At 36.8% G+C, this 22,361-nt stretch overlaps 1 protein-coding gene across 2 annotated transcripts in view; it reads right to left on the bottom strand.

Moving 5' to 3' along the window:
• The window catches only part of LOC121384157 (protein crumbs homolog 1-like), a 56,015-nt gene that overhangs the window by 22,976 nt on the left and 10,678 nt on the right, over positions 1-22,361 (bottom strand). For both annotated transcript variants that reach the window (XR_005959353.1, XM_041514413.1), the window contains exons 2-12: positions 16,521-16,626; positions 14,584-14,702; positions 12,025-12,231; positions 11,020-11,160; positions 10,245-10,458; positions 7,602-8,068; positions 6,130-6,387; positions 4,869-4,991; positions 1,884-2,114; positions 1,020-1,133; positions 139-252 (exon numbers count right to left, since the gene is read on the bottom strand). Coding sequence is in view for 1 of the 2 variants with exons in the window: in XM_041514413.1 (XP_041370347.1) it covers positions 139-252; positions 1,020-1,133; positions 1,884-2,114; positions 4,869-4,991; positions 6,130-6,387; positions 7,602-8,068; positions 10,245-10,458; positions 11,020-11,160; positions 12,025-12,231; positions 14,584-14,702; positions 16,521-16,626 (2,094 nt within the window). In the remaining variant the exon portion in view is untranslated. The remainder of the gene's footprint in view (positions 1-138; positions 253-1,019; positions 1,134-1,883; positions 2,115-4,868; positions 4,992-6,129; positions 6,388-7,601; positions 8,069-10,244; positions 10,459-11,019; positions 11,161-12,024; positions 12,232-14,583; positions 14,703-16,520; positions 16,627-22,361) is intronic.

Here is a 22,361-nt window from a genome sequence, read left to right on the forward strand (position 1 = left end):
TTGTCCTACCTTGTAGCTGTCATATGGACAAAACATATATCATCCTGAAGATGGCTGTCCTATGGACAAAGTATCTAACAATAAAAGTTAAGGTTGTTTTGTTATATATTGTCAACCAGTGAGTGGATATGTTCCTACCTGTATATCCTGGAGCACACTTGCAGAGATAGTCATTGTCTCGGTCTTCACACATACTGCCCTCCTTGCACGGACTACTGGCGCAGTCATCAATGTTCAAGTGACAGGTTAAACCTGATACACACAGACAAACAATTCACTAAATCTTGAAATTATATTTTAAACTAAACTTTTAGATATTGTGAAATCACTTTCATTCATGGCGGTCTAATATTCATGTAATTCATGGACTAGTGTTGTCAATGAATTTAATAATTCACAGCTGAAATAGTGATACATCAACCATAGGTCATCAGGATAAAATAAAACTCCTTTGCAGTGAAGGAAGGAAGGAAATGTTTTATTTAATGACGCACTCAACACGTTTTATTTATGGTTATAATATGGTTAAGGACCACACAGATATTGAGAGAGGAAACCCGCTGTCGCCATTTCATGGCCTACTCTTTTTGATTGGCAGCAAGGAATGTTTTATATGCACCATCCTACAGACAGGATACCACATACCACGACCTTTGACACCAGTCGTGGTGCACTGGCTGGAACGAGAAAAAGCCCAATGGGCCCACCAATGGGGATTGATCTTACACTGACCGCACATCAAGCAAGCACTTTACCACTGTGCTACGTCCCACCCCACCTTTGCAGTGAAGACAATTTTGTCTAATATCTGTAATATATGTTATATGGTATTTAAATCAGACACAATTGAAAATGGAAGTGCATAGGGTAATTTTAACAAAAGAAAAACTGTGCATACTATACAGATTAAACTGTATTATTGAAGATAATGACAAACCAACAAATGTCATTTTTATTGTGTTCATTTAGATAGCTTGAACAACACAAAACTAAAATTAGGAGTATGCATGGGATGTTACCTTCAAATCCTGGGAGACAGTCACATCGAAATCGATCTCCCAAATCAACACACGTTGCATTGTTCATGCATGGTTTATAAGCACATACATCTATCTGAGTCGTGCAAAAGTCACCTGAAATAAATAAACAAATAACTGACTATCAAACTCACATGCTGCATATTTTATATCTGTGGAGAGATATATCAAGCCATGTACAATGTAGCCAATTGGGATTTTTGTAATCAAAAGTCATCTAATACATCTTAATTCATTATGGACAAGATTAAATTTTATGGACTGCAATAACTTAACTTAAAGTTTATAAGAAATATAAGAAAAAGCAGTTACTTGTCAGTGTAAGGTGGGTAAAACTATTGTTACAATTGTCATGTAAATCATCTCTTAAAAACAACAATTCTTCATCATTGTCATCATCATCATCATCATAATCATCATCAATAGCATTATCATTATCATACCATTATCATTATGTCATCAAGACATCATCATGACCATCATCCTGTGTTCGAAATAAGCACTTGTCCGTTTGTTCTGACAAGTGCAAATCTGCTCGGACAAGCAAAATGTACCTCAGCAGTTGTCCAGTGGACAAGTTAAAATGTCCAATGCATTTTCATTTTGAGCAGTCAAAAACATTGTCCTTGTACTTGAATAAAACAAACTATTTATTTGGACAAATGAAAATATTGGTGGACAAGTAGATTTCTAGATATACTTGTCCAGTGGACTAGTAAATCTTTCTGCTTATTTCTATCACTGTCATCGTGATATCATTATGACCAACTTCATCATTGCAAACAATATGTTAATTACACAAAACCCATTACACTATTGTTCTATTAATCTCAGTATCAAACTTACCTGTATAACCAGGAGTACATTTACACTGAAAACTTGGACCAAAATGGTCGAGACATGTGGCACCATTCTGACAGGGGCTAGGATCACAGTTGTTAATGTCCTCCGAGCAGTTCTTGCCCGTGAATCCTTGAGGACACAAACAGAAGTAGTCGTGGACTCTGTCGATGCACGTCCCTGAATTCATACATGGCCGCAGCTCACACTCATCAATATTGTCTTCACAGTGCTCACCTGGAAACATAGTAAAGAAAAAGTTAGTTTGTTTTGTTTAATGACTCCACTAGAACACATTAAGTTATTAATCTTGGCTATTGGATGTCAAACATTTGGTAATTCTGATATATAGTCTTAGACAGGAAACCTGCTACATTTTTCCATTAGTAGGAAGGGATCTTTTATATGCACCATCCCACAGACAGGATTGCATATACCATGGCATATGATATATCAGTTGTAGTACACTGGGCTACATCCCACCCTTGATATTACAGAAAGAATATTATATTACTGGTTAAAAGCATCTTGCCGTGTGGTTTCTAACATAGTAAATTTGATGGCAGAAACCTCAATGCCACAAAGGATCTTCTATAATTATATAATTATTATATGCACTTTTCTACAAATAGGGGTGGGACATAGCCCAGTGGTAAAGTGCTCATCTGATGCGTGGTTGGTCTTGAATTTATCCCTGTTGGTGGGTCCATTGGGCTATTTCCTGTTCTAGCCAGTGAAACCAAGACTGACATAATAAGAACATGTTATGTACTTGCATGTCTGTGGGATTCTACACATAAACAAATCCATAGCTGCTAATTGAAAAGATACCATAACCATAATTAAAATATGTTGACGGCATCAGTAAATAAAATATTTCTTCTTTTCTTTCTTTTCCACAAACAGGAACATACATGCCAGTTGCTGGGTATTAACTGGAACAGGAAAACCATATTCCTCTTGAAAAGTTGTTACTAGTTCCTCCCCAATCAGACCAATAGTGGGGGGGAATTTAAATGTGTCAAAATCCAAATATTACATTTATTCATCATTCAATATAGAAATAACTTTGTATTTGACACAAGCTACAAAAGTATTAAGCCCACCAATTCCAATTTATGGAGCTTGTATATATACTTTTGCTGTTCAAACATCCACCCACTCAAAAACCAAAAAGTTCTTGCGGCCAGTTATGCTAACACTATATTATAGTTGCCACAAACTACACATGTATATTTCGTGTATATATCTATTCAACTGTATTTGCCATCTCTCAAAATGCAATAATGTATATTTACATCACAAAAAAACTTGCTTAAAACCCCACCCATATCCAAACAAAACTTACATAGAAGAACAAAATAAATTAAGGGCCAGTAGATATTTTGGAATTTGTTATTGTAATATGATACAAACTTTATCTGTTTTTGTTTATATAAAAGCATACAGACTTGGAGCTTTTATTCTCTGTTGAGACTGCTAGTCGTATGGCAAATTGACATTAAAAAAGTTAAAAAAATTGTGATTTACAATGATTTTAAACAGAACAACTTTTCAAACAATAACACTTTTCCATTCAGTAAATTACTGTCAATAGCGTGTGTGACCTCCATGTGCTTGAATTATTGTTCGGCATCGCCTTGGGAAGCTTTGTACCACATTTCAAAACTCGGCTTGAGGAATTTGGTGCTATTCTTCTTCCAAGGAGTCTGCAAGTTCTTGAAGTGTATTTGGAGCTTGTGGTCGCTTAGAAATTCTTTGTTGAAGAATGTCCCAAGCATGCTCTATTGGGTTGAGGTCAGGTGAGTAAGCTGGCTAATCCATACATTGAATTGTTTCCCTGTTGAGATAGTCATTCACCAATCTTGCTCGATGAGGTCTGGCATTATCATCCATTAACAGGAACCTATTTCCAATAGCACCAGCATACGGTCGAACAATTGGATCAAGGATCTCATTTCGGTATCTTATAGCAGTCAAACTTCCACTTGGAATGACGTATAGGTCTGTAGACCCATCCAAACTGATGCCTCCCCAGACCATAATGGAGCCTCCTCCAAAACGATCATGTTCCACCACACAACAATCTTTGAACCTTTCATTTCTCTGTTGCCAAACACGTCGTCTGCCATCATGAAAGTCCAAGCAAAACCTGGATTCATCTGTGAAAAGGATAGTATGCAAATCTTCTACAGGAATGTCGATGTAATTTCTGGAAAATTGGACTCGATGTTGACGATGATGTGGGTGTAATGGAGGGTGTACAGCAGGTCGCTGAGCGTGTAGATGAGACTTATGCAGCCTGTTTCTAAACGTAGAAATGTTTATGCCAGTGGCATTCCTGAATTGTCCTTTGAGTTCTGTAGCCGAAGACAGATGGTTTCGTTTTGCCATCAATGTGATTTGTTGGTCCTGAGGAGCTGTAGTTTTCTTTGGACGACCAGTTTGTGGTCGTCTTTTGACAGTTCCAGTGTTTTGGAACTTATCCCATAATCTACCGATTACACTGTGACTAACGCCAAACCGATTCCCAACCTGACATGGATGAACCAGCTTGCAATAAACCAACGGCTCTAGCAGCATCTTCGGTTGTAAGGTGGCGACGTTGTGGCATTCTTCCGATTTTAACGATTTAAACAGAGAAAAAAACAGCAAGCAAAAGGACGTGGGTCGTATGGGATTACCATAAAATTAAATTAACAACAGCCGAATTTGCAACACGTGTTGGGATATTCACGAAATAACTGCCCCGTGCACGATTTTTGTGCACACCATGAGTTGCAATTTACTCACGCACCGTTTAGAAATCATATCTGGTCAACACTTGTTGAAATAATATAATATGAACAAAATTCCGTCCAAAATATCTACTGACTCTTAATTTATTTTGTTGAGTATAATAATATAGACTGTAATAGGTATGTTTCAGTTTTTATCCCTTTACCAGGAATATACCTCTTAATGTCACTAATTGCCAGATTGTACACTTACCTGTGTATCCAGGGAGACACTGACAGGTGTAAGTTGGTCCATCCTGTACACAGGTAGCAGAATTCTTACATGGCTTCACTTCACATCCAGGTAGTCTAACTTCACAGAACGCACCTGTAAGGCCTTCAGAAACATAGCAAGAGGTAAATTTATTATCAGTAAAATATTCATAGCACATAATGTTTAAATATGGTATATACTGATGTCCAAACAAACTGTACCAATACTCTAAGAGACTACTGAAGAAAAAATTTAATATGTTGCATGACAGTGTGTTTTGTTTTGGCAAATTAGGAACAAATTTTCATTCTTAAAAGCAGAAACATATGTAATCACCATTTTATTTCCATTATTCAAATTATAATGGCAATTAAACAAATTTTCCTTGGTATACACAATGTAGTTTCTTTTTGAGGTCAGTATATTATAGTAATTGTTAAACATGCTGAAACAACTATTTGTTTTAAAGGAGTGGAACGAAACCCAGTGGTAAAGCTATCACCTAGGTCTAGGATTGATCCTCATCAGTGGGCCCATTGGGCTATTTCTTGTTCAGCCAGTGTAATGGTGTAATAAAGGCCATGGTAAGTACTATCATGTATGTGGTAGCATATAAAAGATTCCTTGCTGCATGGCAGCAGAGGGTTTCCTTTCTCATTACCTGTGTGGTCAATATAACATAAGTCTCATCTCATATAATTGTAATTAAAACGAATGTGTTATTAAATAAAACATTATTTTCTTCCTTCCTTCCATTTGTTTCAAAAGGTGTAAAGTAATCATTACTGAGTTAACTTTTAAGTATACCTCCCTCCCACCTACCCCACCCCCCACTATCTACCCATATAGTCCATCCCATCATCCTACAAAAATATTTTTTGTAAATAATTTCAGTTTGGCTTGATAAGAAGAAAAGTAAGAGAGTGTTTTGGAAATAACAAAAAACTACTATATGTGTGTGCAATGTAGAAAACAATAGGTTCAGAAATAAATAACTTGCAAGGCTAGCTCTGCCACTTGCCAAATTTGCCAATTGCAAATTTTGACAACAAACGGCAAATTTTATTTTAATTTGGCGAAAAAATATTGTGTTATAATTTATATTTTGGTGGAGAAAATGGCTATAGGTTTTGCATTTTTTAGATAATTTGGCGAAATGTTCTGATCACCCAGAGCTAGCCCTGACTTGTAATAAATTCCATAGTATGAAAAAAAAGACGTTCCCTGTGGGACGGGATACAGCCAACCATTGATCTGGTACCTTGTCTGCAGTGACACTGTGGATCTGCACCGATGACTTCAGTACAGGATCCGTTGTTGTGACAGGGGTGAGAGTCACACTCCAGGACGTCCAGTGTACAGTTGTGTCCCGTCCAGTACTGGGAACACACACACTCATGTCTCTGACCCACGCGGTTCACACAGTAACCGCCGTTCTTACACGGCCGATGTTCACACTCGTCCACATCAACATCACACCTCATACCCGACCAGGTGTGGGGGCAGTCACATCGGTAACCTGAGAGGAAAGGAATATTTGGTTAATGTAATATAATAGAATAGATGTTTAACATCACACCAGCATGATAAATATATCGGCTATTGGATGTCAAACTATGGTAAATGCAAAACACTTAAGTCATCAACAACATCAATGTAAAAATTCAAAGAGGTGAGCCCATTGGGCTATTTCTCATTCCAGCTAGTGCACCACTACTGGTACATCAAAGGCTGTGGTATGTACTTCCTTGTCTGTGGGATGGTGCATATAAAATATCCCTTGCTGCTAATCGAAAAGAGTAGCCCATGAAGTGATGACAGTGGGTTTCCTCTCTCATTATCTGTGTGGTCCTTAACTATATGTTTAACACCATATAACCGTAAATAAAATGTGTTGAGTGCATCGTTAAATAAAACATTTCTTTCTTTCTTTCAAAGAGGTGAATATTTGGTTAAAGACACCTCAGTACATTTATGGTCTGCAGGTTAAAGATACTAACTAGTTAATGACGTAGGATATCAGCTTTATCCTGTTTAGGCCGAATGAGAAATTCCTCTCAGCAAGCCTGCAGAATTTTCCATTCTTACCTTTACAGGATAAAGCCAGTATCCTACATCATTAATTAGTTATTCTCAATGAATACAAATATGAATATGTTTATTTGCACTGCTGATCATGTCACAGCATGTTCCACATAAATACATTACAATGTATATATAAATATACATCTAATTAACTAACAGTAATGTTAAAAGTAAATATATAATTAATGTTTACAGAAATTTGGTTGACTTGTTTTTAGTAATATGATTTTAAAATACCGTAAACACTTTTAAAATAATTTCATTGATGCATAAAACTTATGACATCTTGAAAAAACGAATTAAAGAAAATATTATCATACTCAAATCTTAATTTAACACACTTAATGGCATTGTTTAACATGCATTTAATATAAAAGAGAAAAGGAGGTATACAACTTAATAAAAAAATATATAACAGTGATATATATCACTATTTCTATATACAGTGAAACCCTCTAAACCAGACACCCTCGGGACCAAGTAAAATGTCAGGTTTTAAAAGGTATCCAGTTTAGACAGGTTAATTTTTGCACTGAGTTTTAAAAAAGGGACCATGAAAAATGTCTGGTTTTGGGGAATTCCGGTTTACAGAGTTTTCACTGTACTAATATTATTGTTAACTCCAAAAATTATATGTCCCAAATTTACCTTCAGCAGTTAACACACAGGTTCCGCCATTAAAACATGGCGAGGATAAACAAGCATGCTTGACCACTTCACAGAAGTCTCCCCCGAACCTGTCTGGACACTGGCATTGGAATCCAGGCTGACCATTGGTGTTTTCAACACACGTTCCCGAATTCCTGCAGGGATTTGATTGGCACTCATATATATCACCTTGGCAACGATCACCAATGAAACCATCAACACACTGGCACATAAATCCACTGGTAACGGTATTGTCATGGCGACACGTTCCGCCGTGGAGGCAAGGTTTTGTGTAGCAGACATCATTGTTGATGTCACAGCTGTTGCCGCTGTAAGGATAGGGACATCTACACGTGTAGCCGACTTCGTTGTTAATGCAGGAAGCATTGCTGACACACGGGTTGCTATGACAACTATCGATCCTGACTTTGCAGAGCTGTCCAGTCCATCCAGGGCGACAAGCACACCTGAAAGTGAAGAACAGACAAAGAAAAGTTAAAAATATGTTTTTAAGAATTGTCTGTTATTTCTTTTATGCTCATCGGGGGATGAAAAAAAAAATCAGCTGCAAACTGTGTGAATCGTAAAGCCATTCTCACATAAGTTTGTGCATGAGTTGTTTTGTTCATACCCAGATAAACGTAAAAGAAATAACAGACAATACTTATAATTAAATTTGAATCATACAGGCTAATAATAACACTAAAGCATCATATTTTATTTTTCAATTATTTTTTATCCATAAACAATAATGCTCTATAAGACAACTTGCCCATATAAAATGATGTTATCAGATATGACGTTCCATGATGACGTAATTTTTACGTTCATCGAAAAATGAACAGACTCCCTTTGCTACGTCTGGACCAATGGGATGACGTTACGTTGTAATGAATGTAACAGAAATTTAATTATTGTTCAATAACACCAGTAGAGCTCATCAATTCATTAATCATCAGCTATTGGATGTTAAATATTTGGTAATTTTGACACGAAATCTTAAGAGGAAAACCTCTGCATTTTTCTATTAGCAGCAAGGGATCTTTAATATGCACTTGTCCACAGACAGGATAGCATAAGCCTTTGATATAATACCAGTTTTGGAGTACTGGTTGCTAAGGGAAAAACCACAACCAGAAAATGGTTCAAACCTACTGTACAATGCAAGCAAACACCTCAGCTAAGCGCTCTACTGTTATATGTGGTAAACAAATTATAATAAACTTACCTTTGATATTTATAATTCATTGAAAGAAGTGTTTTATTTAACAACGCACTCAACACATTTTATTTACGGTTATATGGCGTCAGACATATGGTTAAGGACCACACAGGTTTTTTTAGAGGAAACCCGCTGTCGCCACATAGGCTACTCTTTTACAACAGGCAGCAAGGGATCTTTTATTTGCGCTTCCCACAGGCAGGATAGCACAAACCATGGCCTTTGTTGAACCAGTTATGGATTACTGGTCGGTGCAAGTGGTTTACACCTACCCATTGAGCCTTGCGGAACACTCACTCAGGGTTTGGAGTCGGTATCTGGATTAAAAATCCCATGCCTCGACAGGGATCTGAACCCAGTACCTACCAGCCAGTAGACCGATGGCCTGCCACGATGCCACCGAGGCCGATTTATAATTCATTGATAAATTTACCACTGTCTGACACCCAATAGCTGATGTATTTTTTCAACTGGAGTGTTGTTAAACAATTTTTTGTTTGTTTGTTTATTTATTCGTTCGTTCATTTATTCATTCATTAATTTATTCATTCTAATTATTGTGGAGGATTCTCACTAATGATATTTGGAAAAACATATGTTGAGAAAAGTAACTGAATTTATTGTGTTTGATGAATGACATATGTAATTGTAATCATCAATAGTGATGAACTGAACATCCAAAAGTATAGCCTCACTGATCACATGTTTTACAGATTTAAGATTTATTGTTTATCATGACATGTATTTGGTACATCCCTAGCAAATATATAATACAAGCAAAATCTGCAGACTCACTGACCTGTATCCATCATAAAGGTCTTCACAGACCTGGTAGCTAGGACATATATTTGGTAAATCTCTAGTGAATATAGAATACAAGCAAACTGCAGACTCCCACTGACCTGTATCCATTATGAAGGTCTTCACAGACCTGGTATCTGGGACATATATTTGGTATATCTCTAGTGAATATAGAATACAAGCACAATATGTAAACTCCCACTGACCTGTGTCCATCATGAAGGTCTTCACAGACCTGGTAGCTGGGACATATATTTGGTATATCTCTAGTGAATATAGAATACAAGCAAACTGCAGACTCCCACTGACCTGTATCCATTATGAAGGTCTTCACAGACCTGGTATCTGGGACATATATTTGGTATATCTCTAGTGAATATAGAATACAAGCACAATATGTAAACTCCCACTGACCTGTGTCCATCATGAAGGTCTTCACAGACCTGGTAGCTGGGACATATATTTGGTATATCTCTAGTGAATATAGAATACAAGCAAACTGCAGACTCCCACTGACCTGTATCCATTATGAAGGTCTTCACAGACCTGGTATCTGGGACATATATTTGGTATATCTCTAGTGAATATAGAATACAAGCAAATTGCAGACTCCCACTGACCTGTATCCATCACGAAGGTCCTCACAGACCTGGTATATGGGACAGACAACGTTGAGACAGTGGTTGATGCTGTCCTGACACTCCGGACCGGTGTAACCAGCTTTACACATGCACTGGTACTTATTCACAGCGTGCTCGTAACACGTCCCACCGTTTTGACACGGGTTACTGGTGCATTCGTTCACATCAACTTCACAGTTAGGACCAGAAAAACCTATATGGATATGAATTCTTGAATTGTATGATAAGACTTTCATCTTGTAAATTAGTTGAATTTGTGGTAAGGCCTAAAATAAAACATTGTATACTTCAGAGAAAGGGCAGGGAAGGTCGGATTTAAGAAAAAAACTACATTCACCCCTATGTATCTAAATAAAATGATCTTATGTACTTTTCTTCACTTACATGTTGATAAAAAAAAGAAAAGAAAAAAAGGTAGGCCATTTTTTGTATTGTGTTAGGTTCCCTGAAACACACTTTTTTTTAGGTGTACGATATTAATATTATTTCCCCCATTTGTAGCAAATCTTCAGTCTAAAAGAACAAAATAAGGCAACTTGAATCTTTTTTTAAATGTTACCGGAAAGAGGAAACAGCAAACAAAATTTGTATGATAAATTTAAAATACTGCCAAGAGCAATTATTGAAAATTAAAAATTTTGCTCTCCATGTAATATTGGCATGAGACATACATCTAAGTTAAATTTTGTTAGTTTCTGTTGTTCATTTATTCATTAACAGTCACCAGGTTTTAATGATGTAAAACACTGCATACCGGGAAGACAAGAGCAGTTGTACATGTCGACACCATTGGAGCAGCTGCCACCATTACGACATGGATTCGAAACACACTCATTGATGGCAAACTCACATCGGCTGCCATGGAAACCAGGTTTACAATAACATTTATAACCACCTGGAAAGAAAAAGACATATTTCATAAAATTTATTCTCAGCTAGGAGTCTTTTAAAGACACTTTTCTACATTGGCTGGAATGGAAAAATAATCTAATTAATCCATCAAGAAAAAATAATATGGTGCATTGCTCCTCAAAAGTAAAGTTCTACCATTTCTTTCATTTAAAAAAAACACACTTTTTGATACAAGTTTCTGTGCTACATAAGGTTTTTCCTTAGCATAAAATGCAGTTGGAGCTATCTAACAAACACCAGCATGACAAGAAGCACACTGCATTTGCCCAAAGTAATACTTCACGAAGAAGTTTTAGGTAATGTGTAATTCAATGGTAAAAAAAGCAGTAATTGCGGGATATATTTTACACTGCCTATAACAGACCTTGACTTGAAAAAGAATTGAGGTGAGTGATTATCGCCAAATACTGTTTTTTTAAATATAGACTCAAGAAATATTTGTTAAAATAATATCATTTGTACATTAAGTTTTATGTCATATATGTATTTTCTATTTGTTCATAAATGTATGTATTGTAATTCTGTATTGTTTGTACCCGAGGGCCTCAGGGAAGATTAGCTATTGCTAACTGTGTTACCCTCACTAAATAAAGAATTTATTACTATTATTATTATTATTATTATTATTATTATTAATTGCTCCCCTAATTATAGTCTACCATTTAAAATATTACCATACTGATACCATATAAATTAACATGGTAAGGGGAGCTAAACTAGTCTCAGGGGAATGATGGGGAGCAAGAGTGATAGCTCCCTTTAAACAGCGAAGTCAGCTATAGGCCTACTTAGGACAGCCTGCCTGCTTAGCTCAAGTGTGCCTGTATATCGGCTGATGAAAACATACCCGCAGGTCTTTCCACACAGATGCCATTAGAAGCACAAGGGTTGTCCATCAGACAGATTCTGACAACAGCCTGACACTGCTGTCCCATGTAGCCCTTCCGACACTGACAGCGGTAGCCACCGACAAGATCTACACAGGTCCCATTGAACAAACATGGCTGACTCAGACATTCGTTGATTTCCGTGCCGCAGTCCCTGCCTGTGTAACCTGAAATACAACCAGTTTTATTGTCAATGTTTTGCTATCAAGGAATTACAGCCAAAACGGCTAGTAGGTGTTAACTTACCAGTATGCCTTACTTAGTTTATGTGGTTTTGTAATGGCATAATTTTAATAGTTATAGGTTCAATTTGTTCCAGTATTACAATATGAAGTATTCCTAAATGTAAAATATATTCATTCTTTTGATAAGGGGGCAGAACATAGCCTAGTGGAAAAGCACTCACTTTATCATTCCTGCCAGTGCACCATGACTGATATATACTGGTATGTGTTATACTGTCTGTGGGATGGTGCATATAAAAGACCCCTTCCTAATAATGGAAAAATGTAGCGGGTTTCCTCTCTAAAACTATGTGTTGAAAGTACCAAATGTTTGACATCCAATAGCCGATGATTAAAAAATCAATGTGCTCTAGTGATGTCATTAAACAAAACAAACTTTTCTTTTAATAATGTAATAAATTAATTATATTATTCACAATAATCTGCACCAATTGATTCTGGTATTATACGTATACAAGATGATCAATAGGCTGAAAGTAGACTTTATTCTCAAAGCTGTATTTACAATGGGAGAAAATTTATCATATTTTGTTACTTATTGGTACCACAGTATTAGATGATTTAAGCACTGAACTTGTCAATACTAAATATAATATCATCACAAGTTTAAAATCTAAAAGCACTGAGACAAGGTGTTGACACATCTGACAGCTGACAGCTAAAACTGCCGACAGTGTTAACATATCTGACGTCATTGAGACAGGGTGTTGCGACATACCTGCACTGCACTGACAGCTAAAACTGCCGACAGTGTTGACACATCTGACAGCATTGAGACAGGGTGTTGTGACGTACCTGCACTGCACTGACAGCTAAAACTGCCGACAGTGTTGACACATCTGACGTCATTGAGACAGGGTGTTGTGACGTACCTGCACTCTACTGATAACTAAAACTGCCGACAGTGTTGACACATCTGACGTCATTGAGACAGGGTGTTGTGACGTACCTGCACTCTACTGACAGCTAAAACTGCCGACAGTGTTGACACATCTGACAGCATTGAGACAGGGTGTTGCGACGTACCTGCACTCTACTGACAGCTAAAACTGCCGACAGTGTTGACACATCTGACGTCATTGAGACAGGGTGTTGCGACATACCGGGTGTTGCGACGTACCTGCACTCTACTGACAGCTAAAACTGCCGACAGTGTTGACACATCTGACGTCATTGAGACAGGGTGTTGCGACATACCTGTACTCTACTGACAGCTAAAACTGCCGACAGTGTTGACACATCTGACGTCATTGAGACATGGTGTTGCGACGTACCTGCACTGCACTGACAGCTAAAACTGCCGACAGTGTTGACACATCTGACGTCATTGAGACAGGGTGTTGCGACGTACCTGCACTCTACTGATAACTAAAACTGCCACAGTGTTGACACATCTGACAGCATTGAGACAGGGTGTTGCGACGTACCTGCACTCTACTGACAGCTAAAACTGCCGACAGTGTTGACACATCTGACGTCATTGAGACAGGGTGTTGTGACGTACCTGCACTCTACTGACAGCTAAAACTGCCGACAGTGTTGACACATCTGACAGCATTGAGACAGGGTGTTGTGACGTATCTGCACTCTACTGACAGCTAAAACTGCCGACAGTGTTGACACATCTGACAGCATTGAGACAGGGTGTTGCGACGTACCTGCACTCTACTGACAGCTAAAACTGCCGACAGTGTTGACACATCTGACGTCATTGAGACAGGGTGTTGCGACGTACCTGTACTCTACTGACAGCTAAAACTGCCAACAGTGTTGACACATCTGACAGCACTGAGACAGGGTGTTGCGACGTACCTGCACTGCACTGACAGCTAAAATTGCCGACAGTGTTGACACAGCTGACATCATTGAGACAGGGTGTTGCGACGTACCTGCACTGCACTGACAGCTAAAATTGCCGACAGTGTTGACACATCTGACAGCATTGAGACAGGGTGTTGCGACGTACCTGCACTGCACTGACAGCTAAAATTGCCGACAGTGTTGACACATCTGACAGCATTGAGACAGGGTGTTGCGACGTACCTGCACTGCACTGACAGCTAAAATTGCCGACAGTGTTGACACATCTGACAGCATTGAGACAGGGTGTTGCGACGTACCTGCACTCTATTGACAGCTAAAACTGCCAACAGTGTTGACACATCTGACAGCACTGAGACAGGGTGTTGCGACGTACCTGCACTGCACTGACAGCTAAAATTGCCGACAGTGTTGACACAGCTGACAGCATTGAGACAGGGTGTTGCGACGTACCTGCACTGCACTGACAGCTAAAATTGCCGACAGTGTTGACACATCTGACAGCATTGAGACAGGGTGGTGGAACATGGCTACACTCGTCAACATCAGTCTCACACAATGCACCAGTGAATCTGTAGACATGATGAAAAATAATGATAATAATGATAACAATATAACAATACATGTTATTAATAACGACAATAACTGTATTAACAATATATTAAATAATATTAATGATGATAATAATGATAACTTAATTATGGTGATGATAATGATGGTGGTTATGGTAGTGATAATGATGATCAGATGATGGTGGTGGTGATATTGATAATGATGATGGTGTTGGTGATGGTGATGATGATGATGATGATAATGATGATGATGGTAGTGGTGGTGATAATGATGGTAATGGTGGTGGTGGTGATAATGATGATGATGATGATGATGATGACAATGATGATGATGGTAGTGGTGGTGATAATGATGGTAATGGTGGTGGTGGTGATGATGATGATGATGATGATGATGATGATGATGACAATGATGATGACCTAACACCCTCCCCTTGAATCTGTGCCTGACCAGTGGCTGCTTATTAAGGGTGACCATGTAAGCCAATTTGACTCTAATTTGGAACAAATACCAGCACAAGTTCAAAGAATTTTGAAGTGGTCATTACAGACAAGTTATAAAACTGTAAAATGTAATTAGATAACTTCCATTCATTTAAACAAAATTATCACTGTCAGTATTCCTATTTAAAAACTTCCACCTAACTTGACTCATCTAATGCACATTAATGTTAAATATGATCTTCAAAAGTCTTCCTTTGAATTCCGAAACCATATTATGTTGCACAGGATAACCAGCTTCCAATTATCTTAGCATTCATTATTTCAAACATGACACAAAGAATTTCAAAGACAAAAGGAAATTCGACAAACTGGGGATGATGGCATGGATCGCACAGCATGACTCCAAGCATCGTAACAGTGTCAACATAACTGAAAGAGGGCATTACAAAAGGATGGAGTAATGTCCCTTTGCTGAAGGGTTTTTACAAGAAGTTATGAATGCTGGACAAACACAGTTAATTGCACAGTGCCAGCTTCAGCAAGTAATTGTGGACTTCTTGTTTCATGGTGGTGTTGTTTTGGGTGAGATAATGACAGACTGAAGTACAACAATATCACTTGGTGATTTCAGATGCTGCAGCACTCATTAGTATTAAAATGCTGTCAATGTGCTGTCATAATAAAAGAAACATTTCAAGTCTGTATGATATCAAACAAAAATGTATATTTTTTAAATGCCAGAAAATACTTTCTTTTTCTTTTTTCTTTTTTAGTATTCCACCCCTTTTTTCCCTAATTTTAATACATGATTAATGACATTGGGAGGAACTAAAATGGAAAAGACAATATAAAACAAATCTCTATTGGTATATTGAAGGAAGGAAAGAAGGAAATGTTTTATTTAACAATGCACTCAGCACATTTTATTTACAGTTATATGGCATCAGACATATGGTCAAGGACCACACAGATATTGAGAGAGGAAACCCACTGTCGCCAATTCATGGGCTACTCTTTTCGATTAGCAGCAAGGGATCTTTTATATGCATCATCCCACAGAGAGGGTAACAGCACATGTAAATGACTTATTGTTTAAGTTAATGAAAAGACAATACAAAACAAATCTCCTATTGGTATATTAAAATAGTTCCATATTTACTGGCATCAGGTTTTTTTCATTTTCTGGAAGAATAATATGCTATTATAATTTTTATACATATTAAACAGTAACCAGTTAAACACTAAGGCTGTCATTACACAAACATTTTTCTCTTAACACTAGATTTCCCCCTTGTCATATAAGCTTAACAGTCACAGATTGATAATGTACTATGGTGTTACTTAACAAACATGTCTTCTTTGTGTACAACTCACCCTGCAGGACATCTACATCTGTTTCCTGTGTCACTGACCACACACTTGGCATTGTTCTGACAAGGATTCGAAGCACAGTCCTTGATTTCTGCACTGCAGTACAGTCCTGAAACAGAAAAACACATCAACATTCATAGGTTCAGATACCTAGATGTACATCAGTCCATTAATCCTGCAGTACAGTCCTGAAACAGAAAAACACATCAACATTCATAGGTTCAGATACCTAGATGTACATCAGTCCATTAATCCTGCAGTACAGTCCTGAAACAGAGAAACACATCAACATTCATAGGTTCAGATACCTAGATGTTCAGATTATACTAAATGTAAAAACACATCAGGTTCCATACCTAGATTACATCAGTCCTGCCTGCAGTACAGTCCTGAAACAGAGAAACACATCAACATTCATAGGTTCAGATACCTAGAAGTACATCAGTCCATTAATCCTGCAGTACAGTCCTGAAACAGAAAAACACATTCATAGGTTCAGATTATCATGCTTCAGTGTAAATCAATCCATTACTCCAGCAATCCACTAATCCATCTGTCCATTTCATTCATCCTTACATCTGTTCATTCATCATGCCATTTATTCATCTATCTATACATCCACCATCCATCATCCATTCATCTATCCATAACATCCATTTTTCCAAGCAAAGATTTAGATGTGCAAATAAACTATAATTTGTAAGTCACGTTTTACAACACAGCAAAAATAGATTAATGGGGATATCTTTCTATAAACCAAAATCCAAGTATACACGTGTAGTACAGGTATATATACTGGATATATCATATTGTGTAATTATTAATTCTTTCATACTTCACAAATAGAGCACATAGTTAAAAACAAATACAGCATTCATCCTTTTTACCCTTTCTTCCTTCTTTGTTAGTAAATTCAGAACATTATAATTATTATGTTTTATAATATAAGCTAATGCCTGTTGGCCAATCCCCAGACCATAATTTTTGGAACAGCAATAAATATTGTTTAAACCGAAAACAAATAGAGCATTATCACAAGGAATAACCAGTTTAAATAGTATTTATGCTACACAATTTCTTAATATGCATAAAAGAATAACTAGCTGTTAAACATTTATGATTCCAGACAGTTCACTGGCCTCGGACATAAGGCTGGTAGGTACAGGGTTTGCAGCCCAGTACCGGCTCCCACCCAGAGCAAGTTTTAATGACTCAATGGGTAGGTGTAAGACCACTACACCCTCTTCTCTCTCACTAACCAATAACAACTAACCCTCTGTCCTGGACAGACAGCCCAGATAACTGAGTTGTGTGTCCAGGACAGTGTACTTGAACCTCAATTAGATATAAGCATGAAAATATTTTTAAAATAAAGAAATGAAGACAGTTCATGTAGAAAACTAAGACCTCCTTACTCATTAACGTTAATTATACTGTCAGTGAAAACCGGGTCATGGTCACACCCAGAAATTCAATTACAATGTCGGAGCAGGAGGCCTAAACACACTGATGCTGTGTAATTGTCAGATCCATGTCCTAATCAGCATATCAATTAGTCCCCTTGTGCCATATGTTTACTTCAGACTATTTTGAAATGGCTTAATGATATAAATATTTATTATTGTGATTAAACAATTCAATTACAAAAGCTAAACAATAATAATTAATAAAATACGAAAGTTAAATACTAATATTTGATGAAATGCAAAAGCCATAAAATAATTAATGTTTAATGAAACTGAAGTTTTATATTATGAGATCTGTTTATTTAAAGAAACTTTATTTTCATTAATTTAACACACACACACACACACACACACACACACACACACACATTATAAGATCTATTTATTTAAAGATTTCTTCTTTTTTTCTTTAATTTGACACACACCCACACACAATATTTGATATAAATGCAAAAAATATTAACAAACATTGTCTTTTATTAAAAAAGAAGTATTGAATATTATGCTCAGTTTTGACTACTGTTCCCAAAGATCACTATTTACTATATGACTAATTCATTAAGACATCTTTGTTGAAGCAGCCATCTTGTAATCCCTCCAAATGTTGCCAGTCCTAATCTGCAGATCGACCAACGTGGTGCTAACTGATGATCACACAAGTACAGGGTACAAACAGTGGAGGGGTGGTGCTAACTGATGATCACACAAGTACAGGGTACAAACAGTGGAGGGGTGGTGCTAACTGATGATCACACAAGTACAGGGTACAAACAGTGGAGGGTGACCCTGTGAGGATACAGATTAGTTTGGGGTTGCTATGATGATACATTTAATGACAAACAGTGGAGGGTGACTAATTCAATCTTCAGTGATCTGTATAGCAGCTGGTTTATATTTATTTATTTATTTATTTACTAGTATTTTTAACCTGTAGTTAAAAAGCCCCACTAAATCACTCAGCAGCTATTATCCTTTCTTAACTGATGAAATATTTAAAAACCACACACACAAAATATTGTCCAACACATGTACATTAAACAGATATGAGATCAGACATTCTGGTAGAAGTAAAACAAAATCAACTTTATGTTGATTATCATATTATATGAGGAAACAAGTTAAACCTTGACAGACCCACATGGGGGTTGGGGGGGGGGGGGGGTGGCACCACCACTGCTGTCTCATTTTCCCATCCAAGATCCACATGGGGGTTGAGGGTGTAGCACCACCACTGCCATCTCATTGTCTCATCCAAGCTCCACATGGGGGTTGGGGGGGGTGGCACAATCCCTGCCATATCATTCTCCAACCCAGCTACATGCATTTGCATGAATTTGGCGCACACACATGTATTTTCAGAAACAAAGCAAATTTCCAAACACCATTTGCATTGACCCCAAAATGGTAATTTCACAGTCAACTCCCTAAGGACCCATTTTACCACCAGTGTGTGCTGTAATCCAATAATGTCATTAGGAATTAGAAACATTATTAGGAATCTCTAGGCAAAAGCAATGGGTGTTTAAGATTGCAGATAGAGTGATGATGAAAACACAGACCATGGTTCGTATAAACTGCTACCATTTGAAAATAATAATGATTCACCAAGTGCTTGTAATGCCATATTAAACTGCACACCATAAAAGCTCTTGTAATCTATTGGTCTCATGACAATATTTGTCAACTGTGCTTAAAACGACATGTCAAAAATATGAATGGATAAAAAATATGAAACATCTGTCTGCAGTGATAAATTTAAAAGATATGTTAGGCATCAACCATAGTTCAAGACAAACAGTGCATATGTTAAAAACCATAAACAAATTTTCTGAATAAAGTAGAATAAATAGGTAAATGTTTTTTGAAAAAGTAACAAATGTTTCAAATATTTTATGCATATTTTTCAATCCATATTTTAAACATTAAATGTTTTGTAAGTTTTTAAAACTTATATTTAAACAAATTTTTTTTATTTAGTGTTCACTTTTTCAACGATTGTTATACAGTATATGTTTAAATGAAAATTCTGTCAATTAGAATAATTTTATATCTTATGTATTTGGTGCATACTTTTTAGGAGACATTGTATTTTAGGTGAGACAAAATTACATTATTAGGTTCCACGGCTATACCGTGTGAGATTCAAGGAGGTTGTACCCTCATAAAGCAACAGTAACAAGAAACAAGTGATTAATTTAGTTTTATAACATTTATATTTTTGGTTAGCCCAATGGTAAAGCGCTCATTTAATGTGCAGTCGGTCTGGGATCGATCCCTGTTGTTGGACCCATTGGGCTATTTCCCGTTCCAGCTAGTGCACCATGACTGGTATATCAATGGCTGTGGTATGTGCTATCCTGTCTGTGGGATGGTGCATACAAAAGATCCCTTGCTAATAATGTGGGTTTCCTCTCTAAGACTTTGACATCCAGTAGTCGATGATTAATAAATCAATGAACCCCTTTAGTGGACCCATTCTCTGATTGCTTGTTCCCCATCCCAACCAGTGTCCCATGACTGGTATATCAACGGCTGTGGTATGTGATGTCCTGTCTGTGGGATGGTGCATACAAAAGACCCCTTGCTATTAGCCAGTAGTGGATGATTAATAAATCAAGGAACCCCTTTAGTGGACCCATTCTCTGATTGCTTGTTCCCCATCCCAACCAGTGTCCCATGATTAGTATATCAAAGGGCATGGTATGTGATGTCCTGTCTGTGGGAAAGTGCATATAAAAGATCCCTTGCTGCTAATGAAAAAATGTAGCGGATTTCCTGTAAGATAATAAATCAGAATTACCAAATGTATGACATCCAATATTAGCCGATGATGAATAAATCAATGTGCTCTAGTGGTTTCATTAAAGAAAACAAACTTTAAGTTTTTTTGTTTTGATGGAGAAGACTGTATATTACTATGGCAATATTAAGTTTTACTGTCTCTGCTTCGTCACCAATTATTTTAGGCTAAGTATGGCCCTGAATTCAAAACTATGGCATTTTCACGTGTGAACCTTGATGTCATGAACTTTAGTGAAGATTTTCACACCAGATGTTTCTTTCCAGAGAGAAATCAATATGCTCTGTTATGAATCTAAATTAGTTAAACTGTTTGAACAACTGAGAAATCCTGAGATTAATGTATCAAATTGTAATACTTACAATTAAATGGATTATAAATTAAATTCTATACAGTTCTGTTTTATCCTACATGCATATAACTATGTATTTAACAGAATGTTTTTCTTTAACATGTATTAATGAAGTAATAGCAGATGGGCAATGGCTAGAACCTTAGTGAATAGAAAAACTTTCAATTGCTGTCTAAAGTTTCCAAAAGGGATTCATTATAAATGACATTAATCAGTTCTTAAAAACAGTATGGAGTAATGTTTTAAAACATTGAAGTAATCAATATTTTGACAATTTCTTTGGTTCTTTTTTTCTTTTCTTTTTTTTCTTTTTTTCTTTTTTGCACAATGGGGATGGAGATGGAAAAGGATTAAAAGTTTAAACACAACACACATATATTACATAAGAATTCTGTAAAAGTCTTATGCATTAAATATACAGAATTTCACATACGTTGTTTTTGCTTCCTATTTATTGTACGAGTTTATTTTGTGCAAGAATATATACCACGAGACTGCGTAGCAGTCAAGTGATATGTTCTTTCACAAAATAAATGAGTGCAATAAATAAGAAGCGAAAAAAACGTATGTGAAGTTCTGTATTTATTACATACCTTCTTTTATGTTACAAAAACTGTTTTTAATTTAATGTCATAACAACACTTTGTTAAATCTATGATCAAAACTCCTTTCATGGATTCATTTAACGTTAAGAATTATACTCTGCAGCAGCCTTGTATAATGTTTCAAATACGATATGACGTCATTTGTAAATCATACATGACGTAAGTAAATAAAAGGCACTAACTGCAGTAAAAAGAAAAAGGGAATTCCACATTTAAAAGTTCCAGTCCAGATTGCACATATGTGTGATACAGGATAAATTTATTATATGGTTTTAAAAGGCCTTTATCACTATAGTAAGACTGAATAGGTATGTAATAATTTTACTTATTTAAATCTTTTAATACTTTTATCCATCCACATTACCGAAAACCTATATTTCATGTTTATGCATCATTTAACATCGTCTCAATAAAGCACTGCAAAACGAGCCTCACCTCACTATGACACTAACCCCAGCATCCATTGATTGGTGGAGTTAATTAGAATTGATGTGATAAAGAAAAGCACTGCCTGGGTCTGTAGATTGAAAGGTTGTTTAAGTCAAGTCAGACTGCGGTCAAGACAAATCGGACCTGTCGATCGGCCATCAGTCTTAGCAATCCGACAAAGTAATGTGAGGC

This window comes from Gigantopelta aegis, chromosome 10 (genome assembly GCF_016097555.1).
Source record: "Gigantopelta aegis isolate Gae_Host chromosome 10, Gae_host_genome, whole genome shotgun sequence".
Lineage (NCBI taxonomy): Eukaryota > Metazoa > Mollusca > Gastropoda > Neomphalida > Peltospiridae > Gigantopelta > Gigantopelta aegis.